A 24,120-nucleotide genomic window follows, 5' to 3' on the forward strand; every position below is an offset into this window, starting at 1 on the left:
GTTTGACTTCAGCTCAGGTCATAATCTCAGGGTCCTGGGATCAAACCCTGCATCAAGCTCCCTACTCAGTGAGGAGTCTGCTTGTCCCTCTGCCCTTCCCCCTACTTGTGATCTCTCTCTTCCTCTCAAATAAATAAATAAAAACCTTAAAAAAAATTAAAATGGTGCCTAGGTATATGGATGGTTTAGGTGATATATATCCAAGGCAGAACTCTGGATTTCATAATGCTTCTGGGTTCCTAAGGTGGCACTATAATATCCTGCTGCCCCATTTCAGTTAGCTAACTGGGGGTAACCTCACTTCTTTACCATTTAAAAGAGCCTCACTGTGGATGATTCCAACCATAAACCACCCCTTCTGCATCCAGTCCATGGCTCTAAGGAAGCCCTAAATAAATCTTCTCCCTTCCTTGTTCTGCCTGACTTCTGGAATTGAACCAGAAAGCTGGACAAGCATTGCTCTGATATTTCTTTGTTTTTTTCTGAGAAACTGTCCAGTGACTCAAACTGCTTAACAAATACTATGTTTATTTTGTAAAACATTTTAGAAACTTTTCAAAGCCTTTCTTTCCTTTCTTGGTTACCTATTTTGATTCTCACAACAGTCCTGTGAGCTGAGCTGGGCAGAGATTGCTAGCTGTGTGCACGGAAGGTGAATCTCTGAAGGGAGATTTACCTGGGGGAGAAAAGCCCTGTCCTGCCGAGGTGAGCTTTCCACCTAGAGGCTCCAACAGCCCTGATCTGTGCAGAAGCAGAGAGCAAGGAAGCCAAACCACCCATGCTGTAGCTCTCAAGCAGCCACTGTAAGGCTGAATCTCCTGGGTGCTTAGGAAAAATAGCCTCTGATTTTGTGTTCACCTATCAGCTTTCAGGGAGCTGGTTGCTGGGCTCTGAGCCTGTTTTTCCAAGCTCTAAGATGGGACTGATACTGGTTCTGTGTAATTTACAGGGTGGCGAAGCCCACACTATAAAATAGCGTATGAATAGACTAAAGCAGCAGCCAGACTAAAGCCACCACCCAGGTGTTTACTGCCCATTTCATGTTTCCCCTCCACGTTAGTACAGGAGCCATTAGGCATCTTATACCTGAATTTCCTGTTTGGGAGTGAAAAGGTTCTTGGACAGGACAGTCGATGGAGCATCTTCTTCAGGGAACTTGATGACCACATCAGCCTAAAAAAATAAGGGCAGTTTTTACAGGTACAGGGCAGAGAAGCACTGAAACTCATCAGCAGGGTAGCATCTTCTAACTCACATCCAGGACCATAACTGAAAATAGCTCAAAGCAGTCCAATCACTTCTGATCCATTAGCTGACAAATTGAGGCAGTAAAAATTTCAAGAACAAAACAAGTATTTGTTGAAAATGCTTTTAAGAGCATGAGTTCCAATTTTCTACTGGTCTGGTGAGCCCCACAGAGCTGCTTAATACAAAAATCCCAGCTGGTATTCAGGCTGTTACAGTTGCAATCAGAAACTGCTCAGTGCCCCTGGGAAGTGTGATTTAGTCACAGGAAAAAAAAAGATAAAGATAAGAAATGAAAATGTGCTCTTGTACAAAAAACAGCCCAAGTCCAAGAGAAGAAAAAAATGCTTTGACTATAATGCAAAGAAATGCAGCTGCCCCTTTGTCTGGTAGAGCGAGTGACCAGCATTCAAGGCCTGTGGTTTGGCCTCTGCTACCTTTCCAACCTCAGTGCCTCTTGCTCTTTTTTTTTTTTTAATTTTTATTTATTTATGATAGTCACACACAGAGAGAGAGGCAGAGACATAGGCAGAGGGAGAAGCAGGCTCCATGCACCGGGAGCCCGACGTGGGATTCGATCCCGGGTCTCCAGGATCGCGCCCTGGGCCAAAGGCAGGCGCTAAACCGCTGCGCCACCCAGGGATCCCTAGTGCCTCTTGCTCTTGACCAGACTTAGGTACTCCATGAAAATGGACCCACTCAGGTCTCACTGAAAGCATATTCTGCAGGCCGTTCCCCAATGATCATTTCATAGCCCCCAGATACTATCCTGATAAATCCTTGCAATTCTTCAACCCCTAGTTTAAATGCAGTCTTTCAAAAAGTTTTTCTCTCATCACACCAATCAAGTGTGAGATAGATATGTAGGTGAGGAGAAGTACGGAAACTATAACACAGTATGCAAACATTGGTTAGTAGTTTATGAACATCTTGCATATTCCACAACTATTGTAAACCATCCTGAATTATCATCAAAATTTAAATCTTACCCTCTCCCAACCCTTTCTGAGGCTATACCATATCTCAAAGAGCTGGGGCCTTTATCTCTTACATCTATGTATTCCCCCATAGCATTTTACTATAAAATGAGAACCACCCTCAAGTATATCTTTTACAGAAATTCACTAGGACCCACAAGGGCAAATTTAGGTTTCATTCACACTCTCTGAGTCACTATTTCTTAAACACCTACTACGTGCCAGGCCATGTGCATACCCCTAAAACTCCCAGTGGAAGACAACACAAGGCCCCTCACCTCATCAGGCTTATTTATTGCCTTGCAAAGGCAAGGCTAGGGGAAAGCACCCATGCCCCTGAGTTGGTGGCACAGCCACTCTTGCCTAGGTCAAGGTGCATTTAGGCACATACCACATTCCAAAGGATGGGGTTCTTCAAAGTGGCATCTCCGATGATCAGATAGAGAGTGTAGGTGCCAGACGCAGAGTCAAATTCAATCTTCCTCTCGGAGGTATCCAGTTCAAACTTGTATACATTCTTGCTGTCCGGCTCAGCAACAAACACCACTTCCTGGCCAGTCTTCTGATTATGGAGTCGGACAAATGTCTGGATGGAACAATACTACAATCTCTAATCTGATCGTTTCAAAACTCCCTGTGTCCAACACTGAATCAACAAAGCAATAGACTGTTGGCTTTTTTTCTTTTTTTGTCACAGTGGGAGCTCTAGGATCTTCCAGACCTGCCCAAGTGAGAGGAAGGAGTGGCCATCCCACTCTGGTTACCAGCTCAGAGATCAGAACTCACTTTTTTTTTTCTTCTCATTTTTTGTTAGTACAAGAAATTTAACTTAAGGGCCCATCCAATTCTCAACTACTTGGAGGCTGAATGCCCAGTTTGTGGATGATTTAAGCCCTTTGCTGCTGCTGCAATTTCTTCTTCCTGCCAGCCTTTTGGCCACTTTGCTGCCCAATTAACTTCTTCACCAGAGGGTGAAAAGAAGGGAAATGAGGTGGAACTGTAAGAGGCCCATTTTCAATTTCCTAGTGCCTCCAGCTAAAGATTTAGTAGAAGAGGTTTGGGGATTGATAGCAAGGCAGAGTTCTAACTGAGCAGAGCAGCCTGGTGTCACAGAGAGCGCCCAGGCTCTGAAGACAGACAGATTTGGCTCCACTGCTTATCAGGGGAGCACGTTACTTAACCTCCTTGGGCCTTGAGTTCTTCACCTTTACAAGAGAAAGATGGTGGTGTATCGGTGTGAAGAGTCACAATGATGAATGCAAAGCATGTAGTGCCGGGCCTGGTATGTGCTAGCTAGTCAACAAACAGTAGAGGATATTCTCGTCAATGCAATGGGACAAGTCTAATCACCTTATCCTGCCAGGGGTATGAGAAACTAAGGCTTCTGCATATTAGAACTGCAGCAAAACTTAACATACACTCAGAGATTTTCTCTCAGGTGTTTCAAAATGAAGAATTGAACAAGACACATAGATTGATTCCATTTTACAGATCATAAGGCGTGAGGGTTACATGAGTTGCCATGGCCACACAATTCAGGGCTGGATCCACGGAAATCCCATTGGTTACTGGTTACATCTGGACAACAAAGAATGATCATCAAAGTATTTAGGGAAAGGCCCAGAGATGTGAAGCATTCTGACTATGGCAGTCTTAGCCAAGAATGGGATTTAGGAGCCCGGATGGCTGATCTTTCTCCTGCTATAGCCAAGGGCAGGAGGCAGCCAGGCTCACCTGCAGAATGCCAGCTCTACCTGGGAGGTCTCTATGCCATGGTTCCAAAAGTAGAATCTTGGCTGGGACAAGAGTGCAGTTAAAGTTACCCTTTCTTACTAACTCTCCCTGCCCTAGCCTTATTCTACCAATTTAGTCTTGTCCTTTCTTCTCTTTACATTCTCTCTTCCCTTGTGCCATTTTGCTGGCAAATGGTCATTCAGAAAAGGAGCTGCAAATGCTAAGAGGCTGAAGCTCTTAGAGTCAGTGAGCCATGGCTAAGTGCCCTGATGGAACTCTCTGGAGCTCTCTGGAGCTGAGGGTGGAGAGGAGAAAGGAGACAAGTGCCAGGGCACTGATCCTGAGGGCAGCCACTATGAGGCCTGGGCACATGTGTAGCAGTTATAGCTACAAGAAACAGAAAGCAAAAAGGTTTCCAAGTAAATTCACTCACCTCAGTCATCTGCTTTAAAGCTATTTCTCAGGATGAACTTAAGTCCACTAGATCTTGTGAAAGTATTCCTACAAAGCACCTAAACCAAGACTATTAGGTCTCATGCTCTTTCCCGTCTTTCAGCTAAGTATTTATCCGAATTTCCCCTTATAATACTGCCATTGATGGGGAAGGGCTGAGAGCAGTTAATCTCAGTGACAGAGGTGGGGGAAAAGGTGTCTGAGAAAACAAGGGGCCATATCAGATTCTCCAAATTATGCCCTTATAATTTGAAAATCTTTTACATGATAACTATCATTATTTTATATATGGAAAACCAAAGTGAAAGTTATTGGTTTCATAATACAAGGTAGGCACAAGTTTAAAAGGACTCTTCTTCAGATTCTCACAAACTCTGCTGTGGTCAGAACAAAATACTTTGGGCTTACTGCCTAGGTTTTCCTTTTTTAAAATTATTTCAATCTGGTTTTTTTCCCCCTCAGAAAGAAAAAAAGCCTCAATTAAGTGCTAATCTGCCTTAAATATATCTTCCCAATGCCAGCTGATCTTTTAAAAAGCACTGTGTCTTCCACGTGCAGGGTTACAACTAGTATGCGAGGGAATAGTGTCATATGGGAGGATGTGATGGACAGTAAGAGTCCAGAGTGAAGACCCAAAGGCAGGAATCATGACTGTATATACCACACCAACCACTCTGGCTAATGTTAATGTTGCAGGCCAAGAGAAGTGCCCGGGCTTTTTCCTGACCTGGTGAGGAGTAAGTTCAGCACCAGTGTTCACATCTACCAGCTGGAAGAACAAAGCAAAGTTCTGGTGGCTGTCTGCGATGAATGTGCCCTTGGCTTTCGCTGGGTAGGTCACCCTGAAAGAGACATGTATACAGCAAGTCTTCAGAGGGGATCTGCAGAGCTCTGAGAAGAGAATAAAGACAAACTGTACTTCATTGCCTAATCCTCCCTCTCCCACTGGAACACTTTCCTGCTGTGGACAGATAGGAGGAGAGAAACTGTCTTTGGCTGGAGGGCAAACTGCACTGAGAGAGCCAGGACTTGAGGAAAGCAGAATAAACTCTCACTGGGGTCTGGAGAAATGCTCCATACAGATGCTCTAGGCATTCAACTTAAGGATGTCCATTCAACCACATCTGGCACCGGGGGGGGGGGGGGGGGGGGGTGCACGTGTCCCTCTGCAGGCAAGCATGCAAGTGGAGTGGAGAGGTGGGCAAGTAAGACTACGAGGAGAAATCATCACCATGTTGATGCTGGCAGCATGCATGAGCAAGGTCAGGAGATGAGGGGGTTTGAGACACAAAGCAAAAAAGGGCATTTATCCCTTTTTATTTTTTTATTTTTAATTTATTTTTTAAAAAGATTTTTAAAAATTTATTTATTCATGAGAGACACAGAGATAGAGAGAGGCAGAGACACAGGCAGAGGGAGAAGCAGGCTCCACACAGGGAGCCTGATGCGGGACTCGGTCCCAGGTCTCCAGGACCACGCCCTGGGCTGAAGGCGGCACTAAACCACTAAGCCACCTGGGCTGCCCCTTTTTTCTTTTTTTAATGCTGCATTTTTTTCCTGGACACGGTTTCAATGCATTTTTCTGCCTGAAATTGGATTTTAAAGTCATTTTCTCAAAAGGTAGACTTGATGAAAAAACTGTTCTTTTCACAACTATCTCAGGATGGCAAGGTAAGATGGTCAGGGGATAAAACAGCCAAATGGTTATAGAGCTCACATCTGGCTATATATTATATATTATACGTAAGCTCTTTTTTGTTTTTTTTTTTAAAGACCACTTTTTTTTTTTAAATTTTTATTTATTTATGATAGTCACACAGAGAGAGAGAGAGAGAGAGGCAGAGACATAGGCAGAGGGAGAAGCAGGCTCCATGCACCAGGAGCCTGACGTGGGATTTGATACCGGGTCTCCAGGATCGCACCCTGGGCCAAAGGCAGGCGCTAAACCGCTGCGCCACCCAGGGATCCCTATACTTAAGCTTTATATTTACTTATAAGTAATACCAACTCTTCATCCATATAGAGGACTAAACTTTGCAAAGCACTCTCACAGACATTACTTTGGTGGATTCTCCACAGTGCTCTCATCTCCAATGTCACTGAAATAACTAAGCCAGAGGCAGAAAGCCCAGCCTTTTCACACGACTTCAAAGGAGTGAATGCTTAGCTTCTAGGCTCTGGCTAACATTTCCCAACTTCATAATGGCTTTGAGGGTTCATCTCCTTTCTCTGGAAGCTGTAGCCACCTAGTTGAGTAAAGTTGGGGTCAGAACTATACCCAGACGTCTAGATGGGCCCTTCCAAAAACAAGAATCTGGGAGAGAGCAGACAAACAGACTTCATACAGTGCTCCAGCCCCCTCTGATCAACTGCCAATGGTCACCTAGAAGTCTGTGCTAAAAACGATTCCAAAAACAAAACAAAACAAAAACAAAACAACAATAACAACAAAATTCCTAGTTCAGCAGAAACAAATGCTGACTGATTAGCATGAACTTGAGAAAGGAATTCACAGTCCTAGTATTAGGTATCTGCCATCTCAGCTCTAAGGACCTCCAGCCAATTTCAGACCCACCGTGGGCCAAAGAGAGTTGTCATGAGGCCACTAAAAGCAGACTCAAGACTGATGATAAGGAGATTATACCAAAATATAAACACACTGCTTCCTTCATTGACAGTCCTGTCGAAAGAAAGAAAGAAAGAAAGAAAAGAAAGAAAGAAAGAAAGAAAGAAAGAAAAAAGAAAAGAAGAAAAGAAAAGAAGAAAAGAAAAGAAAAGAAAAGAAAGAAAAGAAAAGAAAAGAAAAGAAAAGAAAAGAAAAGAAAAGAAGAAAAGAAAAGAAAGAAAAGAAAAGTCACCTGAACTCAATACTGTATGTGGTGGCATAGCTGATTTGGACTCAGATGTTCCCTATTCCATTGTGGACTAACCACCAGTACAGATAACCCCCTAATCTGCTCGGCACAGTGCCAGCAAACTAGAGCTTCTTTAATTGAGGGTGGAGGCTGGGTCACTGCTCACATAGAAACAGCATCGGGAGAGGCTCAGTGCCTGGGCATGTTCCTTTCAGCGCAAACCTCGACTCCGCCTGTGCCGAGAAGGCACCCCACCTACCGAGTGGTTTTGGGTGCAATGCTCTGATCCTTATCCACAGTGGAGAGATCAACATTCGTGATGCCAACTTCAGTGGAGATCTTGACTCTGAGCTAGAGCGGGACAGATAAGAAAATCACCAGGAATTAACAGGCATATCCAAGTTTTCCTCACAAAGGTGATTCTATAATAGGAGTCTTCAATGATTTTAGTAAAACTGACTCAGCCAGGCAGGATTTCCACCTCTCCTATCACAAGGCTTAAAAGCAACTCCCTGATTCTTATCCCTTCTTTTCTTCTTTGGCTTTGGTTGGATCTTATATACTGAAAGAGGAAAACAAAACAGATTTTTTTCATGTGCCCTTTAAAATAAATAAGGGGGAAACCTGTGAGCGGTGACCTTCCAATAATTCAAATTGACAAGTACTCAATTCTAAGGACAGATATTGTTTGCTATGTGAGAGACATGGGCTTTATAACGATGATTTCATTTAATCCTCACAATCCTCTAAGGTAGTGCTATTTCAGATGAGGAAATTAAAGATTAAAAAGATAAAGACTTGCTCAGGTTTAGATGGCTAGTAAACTCAGGCACTCTGAGTCAGGACCTGTACTCTCGGGCACCTTGCTCTCCAGCTGCCCAGCAACACTTAGTCTGTGCCAAGCAGTACTGTAGATTTGCCCATGAAGGCCTCAGAAGCCACGGTGTCATTCACACAGTTCACCAGGTACATCTGGTTTTCCCTCTGAAAACGTGCTAGGGTCATACCTCCCTGTCCCCCTAGAGTATGGTGTGGCTCCGTGACTCGCTTTGGCCAAAGGAACGTAAGCAATCCCCCCACCCCACCCCACCCCCGCAATGGAAACTTCAAGAGTCAGCAGGTGATTCTCTCCTTTCCTCTGACATGGACATAGGCAATGTGCAGAGAGAAGCTTAATCCTTCAGCTCCGGTTCTGGAGTAAGGACGGCATGAAGCTGAGCCTCTTATTGACAAACTAAGATACCTGGCATGGGCAAAAAAAGGAACTTCTGCTGTCCTAAGCTATTGAGACTTGGGAGTTTGACAAAAGCACAAACTAGGGGATCCCTGGGGGCTCAGCAGTTTAGCGCCTGCCTTCGGCCCAGGGCGCGATCCTGGAGTCCCGAGATCGAGTCCCACATCGAGCTCCCTGCATGGAGTCTGCTTCTCCCTCTGCCTGTGTCTCTACCTCTCTCTATGTGTCTATCATGAATAAATAAATAAATCTTTAAAAAAAAAAAAAAAAGCACAAACTAGTCCATCTTGACATTTAGTGTTTGAATTCTATGCATGCCTTATAAATATTTTCACAAAAAGGAGCTAGCCAACACAATAAACAAGAACTTTTAAAAAATTATAGTAAAATAAGTGTAAAATTCCAAGAGGAAGAAAACATTCTGAAAGTTTATTCATGGGAAATTTCTTATCTAAAATCTAAGTTTTAACGAGCAAATTACAAAAACCCAAGGCACTTTTTATGTGCAAACATATCCATAAAACTTGCAAGTATTTGATAAGCTTGTATGTAATGCTTAAGGAAATCCTTACCAAATCCTTACTGGTTTATAGCCTAAGTCAGGATCAAGGAATAGAGATAGAAGACTGGGCAAGTAATTGAAGGATGGCTTTGGCATTTTGCTAAAATGCACTATCAAGGTGTGACAGCCCCAAATCAAGGGCCAAGGAGAAAAATTAAAAAGGGATAAAGATAGGTATTAAGTAATTTCTTTTAACAGCTTTCTCCTCTACCTCCATAATAACTATTTTGTGACAACAGCCTCAATTACCAGACTGAATAGGGATATTCTATTTTACTTAAAAAGCAAACAAAAAAACTGAATGTAAAAGATTTATCACCAGAGGCTGTATGGATATTATTGCCATCTACTTTTGAATATACAGCCACCTATTGGCAGAATTCAGCAGCACTGCCTGTCACCGAGTCTAAACTACTGGGTGAATCATGGTGGTAGACAAGGGAAATAGATGGCCATCCAGTTGAATAAATCCACAAGATAAGAGCTGGGAGCCTCTCCTTCAGCTCTTTGGGTTCTGTGCTGAGCAAACAGCTTCACAACTCAAAAAGGGCTCAGAACCAGTGAACTCTGCTGTATAAAATCCAATGTGGGAAGCACTTGATGCCATTGAAAGAAAACTAGAGTGGAAGGCTCAAGCAAAGAAACAGCCAAAGAGCTGTGATTAGGCTACTGATGTTTATCAAGACACCCCACCAAGGTCACTTTCTCTACATCCCCCTACAGCATCTAGAGCATGTAGGTGCAGGGAATATACAGAAATGGCAAGACACACAATCTCGTCCTAAAGGGAAGTATATATGCAAAGCTAAATTTTAACAAACCAGGCTGCCACTTTAATGGAGGGATATTCAAAATGCTACAAAAGCACCTGAGAAGGAACTGGGACCTAAGTCGGCCTGGGGGTAGTCCTTGGTCAGGGAGCAAGAGATTAGTAGTAGGAGGGCTTGGCAGTCCTTCATTTTGGGGAGAGGTAGGAGTTTCACAGTATCCCACACTATAGAAACAATCTGTCTTCATAGTTAACTACTCTGCAATCTTCATCAACATTAACCAAATAACTCCTTCTTCACCTCTTTGACTCATTCTCTTATTGGCTCACTACTCATTTAGTCTGTAAATGTGGGATGCCTGGGTGGCTCAGTGGTTGAATGTCTGCCTTTGGCTCAGGGTGTGACCCCAGGTCCGAGGATCGAGTCCCATATCAGGCTCCCTGTGGACAGTCTGCTTCTCCCTCTGCCTATGTCTCTGCCTCTCTCTCTGTGTGTCTCTCATGAATAAATAAATAAAATCCTGAAAAAAAATCTATAAATGTGGTCTGAAAATCACTGTCCCATCTAAATGTCCATTAACAGGAGACTAGTTACATGAATACATTATGAAATACCATGGAATAATTAAAAAGGACAAGGCCAATGTCTACAGACAGATACAGATATATGATCACCTACTTTTGAATACACAACCATCCACTGACAGAATTATATTTAACAGCACTGTCTGTCATGGAGTCTAGGCAACCAGGTGAATTATGGCAGAGGAGTGGCAGAGGATTGGTGTAAGCCATCAAGTCGAGAAGACCCCGAAGGGGAAAGCTGGGAGCCTCTACTCTGTGACAAGAGCAAGAATATAGCTGTTTATTGAATAATCCCTTTTAGGTAAACAAGAAAGGATATACATTTATCAACATACACATCCTTCTTTTTCTTAAAATTTACAGTTAACTGTTAGAAATGGATTCCTCTGAGAGAAGCTGGATTGAAGGGATGAGAGAAGGCTCTTACATTTCATTATAAGCCTTTTTACCCTTTGAATTTTTTAAAACTACATGCATATTTTACTCCTTTTTTTGAAAAACCAGGGATTATCTGAGCAATGAGGCTGAGGGCCATACACTTTCTTCTTTACACATTTTGTATTTAAAATAGGAGATCCCAATAGGAGATCCCTGGGTGCCTCAGTGGTTTAGTGCCTGCCTTCAGCCCAGGGTGTGACCCTGAGGTCCTGGGATCAAGCCCCACATTGGGCTTCCTGCATGGAGCCTGCTTTTCCCTCTGCCTGTGTCTGTCTCTTTCTCTCAGTCTGTGTCTCTCATGAATAAATAAATAAAATCGTTGATTGACAAATAAATAAATAAATAAATAAATAAATAAATAAATAAATAAATAAATAAATACAATCACTGTTCCTTCAATAGATGGGTATATAAAGACAGGTGTTTAAAGATTTGTGTAAGGCTCGTCAGTGTATCCTAATCATAATGATAGAAAAGCCATCAACTTTCTGGGTTTTTAATTAGAATCCTGACTATAAACTTTTTTTTTTTTTCTGACTATAAACTTTCAACAATAACATGGTCGCTAAAGCCGCTAATCAAGATGCAACTGTGTTTGTTCTAGAGACATTATAAGCATTCTCAGACAATACAGACACCTAAATGACAAAAGGGCAAATTGCAGTAAACTCAAGTCATTTGGGTTTGCTCTCAGCCTTAATCCTAAAAGGCTCCCTAAGTTAAAGTTTTCTTTGTTGCAGAGAAACACTGTAGGGCTGTTCTTGAATGGGGAACAGTTTAAAATAAGTCCTTCTGCTCCTAAAATCTTACTACAAATGGGTCTCTGGAAACACTGAAAAGAAAAGCATTTTTATGCTACTCTTTTAAAGCAAATTAAGAAATAAAAATTATTGTAACTTTTTTCAAAACTGTGTTGTAAAGACTTCAAAGTAGGATCCCCATGGGTTAGCTGCTTCTTCCTTCATACTAACACTTCAGGATTAGTTTTTATAACAGGAAAGGGACTTATTTAGCCACTTTAAATGCAGCTAAGCCTGATTTACACTGAATCATACTAGTCCTTTCTCTGCCTGTGCTGCGTGCCACATACACTTCAAAAAATGTTTTAACACCAGGAAATGCAGTCTTTCTGCTGAGAGTAATAACCCCCCTGTTTAGCTCATTACTGTCAAAAACGATGGTGCATTAGGGGCAATTAATGCTAATGACAGCTTCAAAAACCCATGTTTCCCCTGACAACAAGTCCAATGTCAATGAGTGCTATTACAGGCCTTCCACACCAAACCACCATTAATGCACTCTGACCAATGTCAAAGCATCTCTCAGGAGAGTAAACAGGACCTGCTGACCTCCTCTGAGGCTCTAAGTGTGACTATTACTGAAATTACAAAGTAAAGTTGCATATGTGACAGAGGTCAGAACACACACACACACACATACCCCTGCATGCATAGAGCTATAACATAATGAAGGAGACATTTTGTAATCCTTACTTCATCACTGGAAAGAAGGACAGCGATGGCCTCAGTTGGGGCTTATTATCATTGCATAACAGCTATTAGTCATTTCTGCTATTTTGCAGTTAGATGATTTTTCCAAAAATCACAGAAACACTTCGGACAAACACCAGATTTAAGGTTACAAAATGCCAAGTTGGGGGATCCCTGGGTGGCTCAGCAGTTTGGTGCCTGCCTTCGGCCCGGGGTGTGATCCTGGAGTCCTGAGATTGAGTCCAACATCGGGCTCCCTGCATGGAGCCTGCTTCTCCCTCTGCCTGTGTCTCTGCCTCTATCTCTCTCTCTCATGAATAAATAAAATCTTAAAAAACAGCAACAACAACAAAAAGCCAAGTTGTTACAGTAACCAAGACAGCATAGCATTTGTATAAGGATAAAAATATAGATTAATGGAATATAACTGCAAGTCTATAAATTAACCCTTGCCTTTATTGTCAACTGATTTTTGATGTCAAGACAATTCAACAGGGAAAGAATGGTCTTTAACAAAAGATGCTAGGATTGCCACATGCAACAATTGGATTTCCACAGGCATAAGAAGGAAGCTGGAACCCTTCCTCACACTACATACAAAAACTAACTCAAGGGGCACGCACCTGGGTGACTCAGATGCTTATTGCCTTCGGCTCAGGTCATGATCCCAGAGTCCCAGGATTGAGCCCTGGGTTGGGCTCCCTGCTCAGCAAGGAGTCTATCTCTCCTTCTGCCTCCCCCTTCTGCTCTCTTTCTCTCTCAAATAGACAAATAAAATCTTAAAAAAAAAACAAAAAACACCGAATAAATCAGAAACCTAAATGTTAGAACTAAAGCTATAAAAGGAGTAAATTTTAATAACAGATTAGATAATGGTTTCCTAGATATGACACTTAAAGCAGAAGCAATGAAGGAAAAATAAACAGACTGAACCTCATCAAAATTAAAATCCTTTGCATTTCAACAAAGGAAAAAGACAACCTACAAGACTGTGAGAAAATATATGCCAATCATGTATCTGATTAAGGGACTTGTATCCAGAATATATAAAGAACTCTTAAAACTCAAGAATATAAAATGACCAATAAGCACATGGAAAGATGTTCAATATCATTAGCCATCAGGGAAATGCAAATCAAAATCTCAATGAGAGACCACTTCATTCCCACTCAGGATGGCCAGAGTAAAAAGACAGATAATAAGTGTTGATTAGGATGTAGAGAAATTGGAACCCTTATTAGTTTACTAGTAGAAATGTAAAATGGTGCAGCTCCTTTGCAACAGTTTGTCAGTTCCTCAAAAAGTTAAACAGAATTTGTCATATGACCCAGCATTCCATTCCTAGGCATACACCTCAAATAACTGAAAACTATGTTCAAACAAAAATGTGTACATGAATGTTCACAGCAGCATTATGTATATATAACAGCCAAAAGAATGGAAAAACTCCAAATGTCCATGAACTGATAAACAAAATGTGGTATACCCACACAATGGAATATTAGCCATAAAAGGAATAAAGTACTCAAACATGCTACAACATGAACTAACATGAAGAAAAAAAAAAGAAAAAACACACACTAATTAAAAGGGCCAGGGCCAGACACAAAATGTTACATATTATATGACCCCATTTATATGAAATATCCCAAATAGGCAAACTATAGAAACAAAAAGTAGATTAGTAATTGTCAGGACCAGAAAGAGGATATATTCCTATAGAATGTCTAGTATAGAAATAGGATTGTTTTCTGGGGTGATAAAAGTGCTCTGAAATTTGATTGTGGTGATGGTTACACAACTCTGTAAATATACTGAAAACACTGGGGCCCCTGGGTAGCTCAACTGGTTAAGTGGCCAACTCTTGGTTTTGGCTCAGGTCATAATCTCAGGGTGCTGGGATCGAGCCCTGTGTTGGGCTTGGCACTCAGCATGGAGTCTGCTTGAGATTCTCTCTCTCCTGCTCCCTCTGCCCCCCCTCCCATATGAGCATGCACATGCTCTCTCTCTCTCTAAAATAAATATATAAATCTTTAAAAATATATATATTAAAAACACTGTAATATATGTACTTTAATGGGTATATAAATTATATCCTCAATAAAGCTATTATTAACAAAAAAAAAGCCAAGATATTTTGTGTAGGATACAAAGCTCACCCTACAAAGATGAGCTATGATAGTTCTAACAGCTCAGGAATGTACGGAAACATCCTTTTTTTTTTCTGGAAACATCTTTATACCACTCCATCCTTTTCTTCTAAAATGAAAAAATAAGGTTTGGTCTCTACTCACAGGGAGTCCCCAGTCTAATGAAAAAGCAAACAATGGTAATACAATGCAATAACAATTATGGACAGGATATAAAATACTATAGCAACAAAAATAAACTTTAAGTACACTGAAGCCCTAAATATAAAGGAAAAAAGCCTTAAAAATCATTAGAAGAAAATACTAGAGATTATCTTTAAAAAGTCCTACAAAAAAAAAAAAAAAAAAAAAAAAAAAAAAAAGTCCTACAATACTCCAAGGTGATAAAGATACAAGAAGCACAAACAATCTAGGCAAAAACACTGTTAAATTAGGCTTCACTGAAAATAACTTTTGTGCATCAAAAGATGCCATAAAGCAACAACACTGAGGGAAGATATCTGATGCTTATAACTAAGGGTTAGTTTCCAGAATATAAACAGCTCCTAAAACTCAATAATAAAAAGACTAACAAACCAAAAGAAAAACAGACAAAAGAAAGACAATTCACAGAAAAGGAAAGCTGAAAGGCCAATAAACAAAAAATGCTCAATCTCACTAGTAACCAAGGAAAAACATTAAAACAAGACACCATTTTTGAGTGCCCAGCTGGCTCAATTGGTGGGACTCTTGATCTCAGGGTCATGAGTTCAAGCCCCACATTGGGTGCAGACATTACTAAAAACATAAATAAAACTTAAAAAGAAAAAACAACACCATCTCATATCCATCAAATTATCAAAAATTCATAATACTAAATACTGATAAGAATATGAAGAGAAGAGCAATTTGGCAATACCTAATAAAGGTGGAAGATAAGTACAACTAATGATCCCACAACTTCACACTAGATAAACAAAATGTACACAGGGAAACATGTACTAAGATGCTCACATCCACCTTGTTTGTAATAGTGGAAATCTAAATGTCCAACAACAGGAAAATGAATTAATAAACTCTGATTCACTCATAAAAGGAAGATAATTTCATGACAATTATCCACAGTACGCATATAGTTTTAATTCTACACGCATATAGTTTTAATTCTACAGGCATAAGTGGGGCTGTCATAAGATTAAAATTGAATGAGAACAAGCAAATTGCAATAGGATGCATATAACATAATATACAAATTTTGAGAAGATGCCAATCAATGCATTATATTTTTAAAAATATGTATATGAAATAAATAAATAAATAAATAAATAAATAAATAAATAAATAAATAATAAAAATATGTATATGTGTAGCAGAAATATAGAAATATTTTTTTACCAGAAAAGGGGGGTATAGAACAAATATATCAAAATGTTGGGGTTTGAAGGAGATAAAGAATGGCTTGTAGGTACATTTGGATTCATTACATTATTTTCTGTTCTTTTCTGTATATTTGAAATACTAAAAACTTTTTAGTCCATACTAAAAAATAAAGTTCTATGGGAGCACAGAAGGAGAAACATTTGAACTAGACCTTACAGGATGAGTAGTTGAGGATATGAACAAGAGAGGGGAAAAGCCTTTCTTATGAAGGGGAGTTGAAAGTTGAAAACCAAAGACATGTGCACGTAAAGCACATCTGAGGACCAGGATGCAGTCCGGAGCAGCTAGCACTGAGGGGATGGGGACAGACCCACACTAAAACATGTGCCTGTGCCTTGTGGAGGACCTTCTAAGCCATTCTCAGGAAGTGAGACTCACTTACAGGCAACAGGGAATCAAAGAAATGTTTAACTGAGGAACGATGTAATTTTATCATTCTAGTGACACTTAGGGAAAATTAAATGGAAGGGGCAGAAATTGAAGACAATGAAATTACAGGTGACTCTTGAACAATGGGAGGTGAGAAGCACTGACTCCCACTTAGTGCAGTCGAAAATCCATGTATACTTTTGACTCGCCTAAACCTTAACTACGAATAGCCTACTGTTGACCAGAAGCTTTACTGACAACATAGTCGATAAATAATTTTGTATGTTATTCATATCATATGCTATATTCTAATAAAGCCAGAAACAAGAAAACATCATTATAAAAATCATAAGAAAGAAAAAACACATTTAAAGTACTGTACTTTGCCAGAAAAATCTCCATCTAAGTGGACCTGTGCAGTTTAAACCCATTTAGATCAAGAGCCACCTGTAGTTAGAAACTCCCTTACAAGTCTAGATAGAGAACACACAGCTCTAGCCAACTCACAACACAGGGAATGAAGAACAAAGAGTCATGCAAAAGCCATTCAAAGGTGGAATCAACAGGACTTGGTGACTGACTGGAAGTCAGAAGTGGAAAGAAGAGGTTAAGAATGACTGTGGTGTGGGGGGCCTGCAAGGCTCAGTTGGTCAAGCATTTGCATTTGGCTCAGGTTATGATCACAGGGTCCTGGAACTGAGTCCTGCATTGGACTCTCTGCATAGCAGGGAGTCATCTTCTCCCTCTGCCCTTCCCCACACTTGTATACGCACATGAGTGCTCCATCTTTCTCTAATAAATAAATTAAATCTTAAAAAAAAAAAGAGGATCTCTGGGTGGCTCAGTGGTTTAGTGCCTGCCTTCAGCCCAGGGTGTGATCCTGGAGTCCTGGGATTGAGTCCCACATCAGGCTCCCTGCATGGAGCCTGCCTCTCCCCTCTGCCTGTGTCTCTCTGCCAACCCCCTCTGTCTCTCATGAATAAATAAATAAAATCTTAAAAAAAAAAAATGTGTTTTATGGGTATGGCACTTAAACTGGATATGTTGTTATTAAGACTAAAGGTAGAAGAAAAGGTTTTCAGGCAAAAAAAAAATTTTTTTTTAAGAAATAATGAAAGAAACATTTGCCATTTAACGTGTTCAGTTGCAAATAAGGACCCTTAATGAGGGAAGCTAAAATTCAAATATAGATTTTAAAGGTTCAAGGTGCATACTACAATAGTATCTAACCAAATTTTGTGTTAGTGAATGGACTACGATTAGATGTCTCATGCCCGAAAAGGTCAGACATGAGGTAGAGAAAAGGCAGAGATGAGAGTTCCAGAAAATATCTTCCTTTATGACAAACTTTAAATATAAGTGTTTAATCTACCTACATTAAATAATGCCCCACTTTTGAAAAGGTCAAACTTTCTAGCTGCCTTGTCCTTTTTTAAAAAAAAAGTGAGTGTCATAGGAGCCAACTTGAGGAGCTTTCTAAAGGTCAAATCTGGGATAATGTGAGCAACAAAATAAATGATAGTAAAGGATCATAACCTACAGAGTAAAATAAGTTTCCACGAACCCAAAGTGTTATAAATAATTGAATAAATAAATAAATGAAGACAGGGTCGGGAGGGGAATAGCTTTTTCTTACAGAATTCTAATTAATCAATGTAGAAAGAATGAAAGAAAAAGAAAACCACCTTTTGGCAGTCAACCTATTAATAACAGCGGCAGGCAAGATCATGAGGGTATTTGCAGACTAAATTACAAAGCAGAAAACAGCAACTTTACAGTGGATAAACCTAGCAGACATCACCTTAACCGAGTGCTCAAGGTTAACATCACCAGCAGGGAGACACATCAATGTCATCTATTTCCTAAGAAAGTGCACGAAGAGGGACAGAGCACCACTTTTGGAGTATTCTTGCAGAAAAAAAAAAAAAAATGCATGGACTGATTTTAATTTGAAGAAATTCAGACAAACCCAGAGTGAGGGACATTCTACAAACTAACCAGAGAGTACTTCAAAAGTATCAAGGTCATGAAAGAAACTATCCTAAATTAGAGGAGGCTAGAGGGACATGTGACCCTAGATTGAATCCTGGATCAGAATAGGGATATTAGTAGGATGACAAGTGGAATTTGAAGTAAAGTCTATAAATTAGTTAATAGTATTGCATCAGTGTTAATTTCCTGGGTCTGGTAATTATATAAGACATTTACATTTGGGGAAGCTCTGGGTAAAAAGCATTCTTCATACTATTTTACTTGGCTAAGTCCATTACCACAAAGCATCAGATAAATGAGGCATAGTTTTCTATCCTTAAAACCTAAAAACTTGGGGCATCTGGCTGGTTCAGTTGGTTAAGCGTCTGCCTTCAACTCAGGTCATGGTCTCAGGAGTCCTGGGATGGAGCCCTGTGTTGGGCTCTTTGTTCACCCTGGGGATTCTGTGTCTCCCCCTCTGTGCGCTCTCTCTTAAAAATAAATAAATGAAAAATCTTTTCTTTTCTTTCTTTCTTTTTTTTTTGAAAAATCTTTTCTAAAAAAGTTAAAAACATATACTGAAAAAAACCTAAAACCTTCATACTTTTTTTTTTAAAAGATTTTATTTATTTATTCATGAGAGACACACACACAGAGAGAGAGAGAGAGAGAGAGAGAGAGAGAGAGGTAGAGACACAGGCAGAGGGAGAAGCAGGCTCCACGCGGGGAGCCCGACGCAGGACTCAATTCCAGGTCTCCAGGATCACACCCTGGGGCTGAAGGCAGCGCTAAACCACTGAGCAAACCGGGCTGCCCAAAAACCTTCATATTTAATACGAAAACTCTTCATACCATATTTGTAATTTAAGATCAAAATTATTTCAAAATGAGAAAGGTTAATTTTTAAAAAACAAGGGGTGCCTGGCTGGCTGTCAGTGGAGCACGTGATTCTTGATCTCAGGGCCATGAGTTTGAGCCCCATGTTGGGCAATAGATTTACTTAAAAAAATAAAAATTAAAATAAACTTAAAAAAAAAAAAAAAGCAAACTGAATGGAAAATGACACCTGAATAGTGAAGAAAAGTTTCCCAAAAAGCATATACCTAATTATTCAGGAAAGGAATGGGACCACTCCATGTTCCCCTCATCCAACAGAATGCATGACAATTAATTAAGTAAATATAGCAAAGACATAGTGGCAAAAGCACTGAGAAATGACAGCTGAAAAGAGAAAATATCATAAAAAGGCTAGCTGGTGGAGCTGAACACAACTCTGCAGCCTCTATGCTAGCTGTATATGCACCAGTGCCAACTTGCTAACATGCTAACTAAACTGATATTGGGCAGGGAATCCACCCAAGCATAGGCTAGATGACGTTGGACAAGTAACTCTTTCCCTTTGAGTCTCATCTGCAATGAAGATGGCTCCATTCATATCTTAGGGTTGCTGTAATACAAAAATAATGTATGCAAAAGCGCAAAGAACTAGGCTTCTCATGTCATAGACCTTCAGGAAAGGGTTTGTACTAATGATTCTAATTTAGAATAAGAAATGGTTAAATCATATCCCAGAGTTTAAGAAAGTAGGAAAACATGTAATTCATCTTAAATAAATTTCTATGAAAAAGATTAAAATGAAAGCCACAGGGGTATACTTCAATTAGCTGGGAAAACCAGTACTGTGAAATATCTCACATCCCAGGAATCAGATAAATGAGGTATAGTTTTCCATCCTTAAAACCATTTTGGATCTTCAACACAACTAGAGGTAGCTGAACATCTGAAACACAATTCATTATGAAACTTACTGATACTCTTTTGTACTTTACCCAGAGAGCCTCACTACATTATGTCACTGGATGCTAATTAGCATTAAGCACTTTTCTACATCTATCAAGATCTATCACACAAGACATCATAATAAGAATACTGATGTCTTGGTGAAATTATAGATGATTTCTTATTTTTTCTACTTCCTAAATTTTATGTAAGATAGTAATACTAAATCATAAAATGAATAACTTACAAATGAAACACACTACAATCAAGTTCTTGGCGAAGCATAGTTTAAACCTACACTTCTCTTAACATATTCACATTAACTTGGTTGTAAAGTGAAGTCAGTATACCAGACGATTAATGCTGTGTGCCTACTTGATCATTTCCTTGGGTTTAATGGTGATGACAAGAAAAGCACTTACCTCTACACTATTTGCAATGTAACGGTTGTCACCTTCCACTTTGACAGAGAAGTCATAATAACCACTGGAAAATTTGACATTCATGAAGTTTAGTTCAAAAACATCCCTGTTAAAAAGGACAGCACGGTTAGCAAGAACTCATGTAGGTAAGTCATGAATGTAACAAATGGGCTACACATGTCCATCCTTGAGACAGTCCCAGGCTATGCCACATATTCACTTTTCAACTCTCCACCCAGGTTGGCAACCTCCTGCTCAACCACATTTTACGGTGTGGGTAAAACTTTAGAGAGATCTGAAGGACCTCCTCTTTCAAGTCTCTAAAGTCTTTTCTCCTTTGTTTTCTTCTCTCAGCTCCTAAAATCCCACCTCCCCTTGGTAGACTTCCATAATTAAATGCTTAACAGTCTACAGTATGATCCCTATTATGTTTTAAAAAAAAAGAGAGAGAGTAGAAATGTTCAAAAAGGTCGATGTAGAGCAGTATAATTGTAGGTAATTTTTTGTATTATTCCTAGTTTCCTGTGTTTTGTGAATTTCCTAAAAATGTCATATCTTACTTTTATAAAAATATCAATAACTTTTATTTTAAAGGAGAGAAAAGGTAGAGAATTAATTCTAAGTACATAGCAAAATCCCAAATGTCTTTTACCATTCCACTCATTGTTCCTAAAGATGATTTTGCTTTTTATTTGCACATACTGCCTGTGTATCTTTATCATTGTCTAGGAAATGCATATTCTCAGGGCATCTCGCTGGCTCAATCAGTAGAACATGAGACTCTGGAGCTCATAGCCTGGAGTTCAAGCCCCATGTTGCACCTAGAGCTTACTTTATAAAATAAAGAAAAAAGAAAGAAATGTATATTCTCTCTAAAACTCAGAGTTCCTGGTCTCATTAGCTTACCAATTTAACACTTAACAAAGTCTCATATAAAAATCGATCCTTAATTCTTCTAAAATTTATATAATAATACACAACCATTAAAAATAAGACTGAAGGGAGCCTGGATTAAGCATCTGCCTTAGGCTCAGGTTTTGATCCTGGGGTAATGGGATCAAGCTCCACTGACATCAGGCTCTCTCTCTGCCCTCCCTTCCCCTCCTGGCCCTGCTTGTGCTTGCTCACTTTTTTCTCTCATGCTCTCTCTCAAATAAATAAATAAAAATATTAAAAAAATGAAAAAAAGACCTCCTATTTAATCCTATGGGGAAAATATTCATGACATTTTATAGACATAATTCTAATTCAATCAAAATATATTTATTTGCATAGAACAAAGGCTGACATAAAAGATAACAAACTATAAACAGAAGTTATCTCTAGGTGGTGGAGTTATGGGTGATTCATATTTTATTTTTTGGGTTTCTCTATAGTTTTGTATTTTTTCCACAATAAACATGGACTACTCATACATCAGAAGAATACAGTTTTAAATTTAAAACTGGCTACTTACATCACCATGACAAGACAGAGACAACTAGAAATAGATAGGGAAGGTAACAGTAAAACTAAAAATTCTTTTAGTTTTATTGTTTTTAAGTTTATTATTTTTTTAGTCATCTCTACACCCAACATTGGGCTTGAACTCATGACCCTGAAATCAAGACTAAGCCAGCCAGGGGCCTCTTTCAGCTTTAAAAATCCTTTTCTTGGGCAGCCCAGGTGGCTCAGAGGTTTAGCGCTGCCTTCAGCCCAGGGCGTGATCCTGGAGACCCAGGACCGAGTCCCACATCAGGCTCCTTGCATGGAGCCTGCTTCTCCTTCTGCCTGTGTCTCTGCCTCTCTCTCTCTCCTCTCTGTGTATTCTCATAAATAAATAAATAAAAATCTTAAAAAAAATCCTTTTCTTATATAACTATAGAATTTTGATATTAGTAAGTCAAATTTACCTAACCAAAGTTTAGGTAAATTTGGTTTGGGTATATTTCATAATGCCCATATTAATTTGGGTTATATTAATTTGCTGAAGGCAAAACAAGTCTATTGGCACCCTTCAAAAATAAGCTCAAGGCAGCCCGGGTGGCTTAGCGGTTTAGCGCCACCTTCAGCCCAGGGCCTGATCCTGGAGACCTGGGATCGAGTACCACATCAGGCTCCCTGAATGGAGCCTGCTTCTCCCTCTGCCTGTCTCTCTCTCTCTCTCTTTCTCTCTCTGTGTCTCTTATGAATAAATGAATAAATAAATGAATTAAATCTTAAAAAAAAATTAAAATAAGCTCAAGACTTACCCTACAGGGGTAAAAGACGTCTTCTGGAGGACAGTGGCTCTGGAAGCAACAGATTTAGCATGTTCTAGTTTAACAGTGGCCTGAGTCAGAGGCTGAGATAGAACATTGGTGACCTGCAACTAGAAATAAAATTTAAAATTATCTGTAGGAACAAATGCTGAAGGAGTACAAAATTTTGTTTCTGGGGTGCTTTATCCACAGGGAGCCAGCCAGCTCTGCAGGGGAAGAAACACCTTATTTCAGGACATCGTCACTGGTTTTGGCTTAAGATCTCTCAGGAATCAGACACAAAATACTGGGATAGATTATAGAACGTTAGAGGTAGGAAGGACCTTAAAGATGATCTTGTCCAACACTTATTCTTCAGATGAGGATGGGCCCTTTAATATACATCCTCCTTTATCAATCATCTGAGAGAGATGGCATAATCTCTACAGATGAAGAAACTGAGGTCACATGGTCAGTTAAGTAGTTGGTCTAGGACTCAAACTCCAGCCTATCTAGCTACAAAGCGAATACTTCTACTTTGCTCTCTTAGCTGCCCTCTTCAGACTCACAGTGAACTATGTTAATCAGGTTATTTCCCACCCCAGCCTTTGCCGATAGGGTATGACTGTAAGCAAGGAGAGGAGAGGCAATAGCACTTTTTCAGGAGAATATCCGAAGAGGCCATCAAAATAGAACTGATGGAACTGTCTTCTGTGGAACCCCAATGTTTAGACATAAATAAAATGCTAATTTCTTATGAAGGTGTTAGCTTCATAAGATTCCAAACAACGGCAACAAATGACCCACTTGAGATGAAAACTCTATGTGTATTTAAGATCTGTACATTTCGGGCAGCCCCGGTGGTGCAGCGGTTTAGCGCCGCCTGCAGCCCAGGGCATGATCCTGGAGACCCTGGATTGAGTCCCACGTCAGGCTCTCTGTATGATGCCTGCTTCTCCCTCTGCCTGTGTCTCTGCCTCTCTCTCTCTCTGTCTCTATGAATAAATAAATAAAATCTTAAAAAAAAAAAAAAGAAAAAAAAAAAGATCTGTACATTTCTTCTTTCCAGAGAGTCACCATAAAAAAGCAGTCTCTGCTTCCTGCTGAGTGAGCGGGAGGTATGTGCTACGAAAAGGCAGAAAGAAATACTGCCAACAGCAGGAGAAAGAGACCTGGTGTTAACAACTATAAGCACAGAATTACTAGGGAATTTGAAAAGCGGTCTTTAAACAACATATTTAGAAAGTTCTGGTACTGGAAAATGCCTTTTAAAAGCAAGACTATTTATACATCTGGTGTTATGACCCTGGAAATACAATTTTCTGGCATTTAATTTCTTGCAAGCCTTACAATAAAAAAATCTCCTAGAAAAAAAACCCTTTTCAAAGATAGATTTGAAGGGTTCTGTGACCAGTTCAGCCAGGGGTCATATCCCCAGTTCTAGGCTAT

General features: G+C 39.9%; 1 protein-coding gene across 4 annotated transcripts in view; it reads right to left on the minus strand.

Moving 5' to 3' along the window:
* The window catches only part of RPN2 (ribophorin II), a 57,619-nt gene that overhangs the window by 8,839 nt on the left and 24,660 nt on the right, over positions 1 to 24,120 (minus strand). For all 4 annotated transcript variants that reach the window (XM_072735921.1, XM_026009734.2, XM_026009735.2 and 1 more), the window contains exons 8-13: positions 22,684 to 22,802; positions 20,453 to 20,558; positions 7,524 to 7,615; positions 5,137 to 5,251; positions 2,614 to 2,808; positions 1,087 to 1,173 (exon numbers count right to left, since the gene is read on the minus strand). In XM_072735921.1, the coding sequence (XP_072592022.1) occupies positions 1,087 to 1,173; positions 2,614 to 2,808; positions 5,137 to 5,251; positions 7,524 to 7,615; positions 20,453 to 20,558; positions 22,684 to 22,802 (714 nt within the window). The remainder of the gene's footprint in view (positions 1 to 1,086; positions 1,174 to 2,613; positions 2,809 to 5,136; positions 5,252 to 7,523; positions 7,616 to 20,452; positions 20,559 to 22,683; positions 22,803 to 24,120) is intronic.

This window comes from Vulpes vulpes, chromosome 14, assembly GCF_048418805.1.
Source record: "Vulpes vulpes isolate BD-2025 chromosome 14, VulVul3, whole genome shotgun sequence".
Lineage (NCBI taxonomy): Eukaryota > Metazoa > Chordata > Mammalia > Carnivora > Canidae > Vulpes > Vulpes vulpes.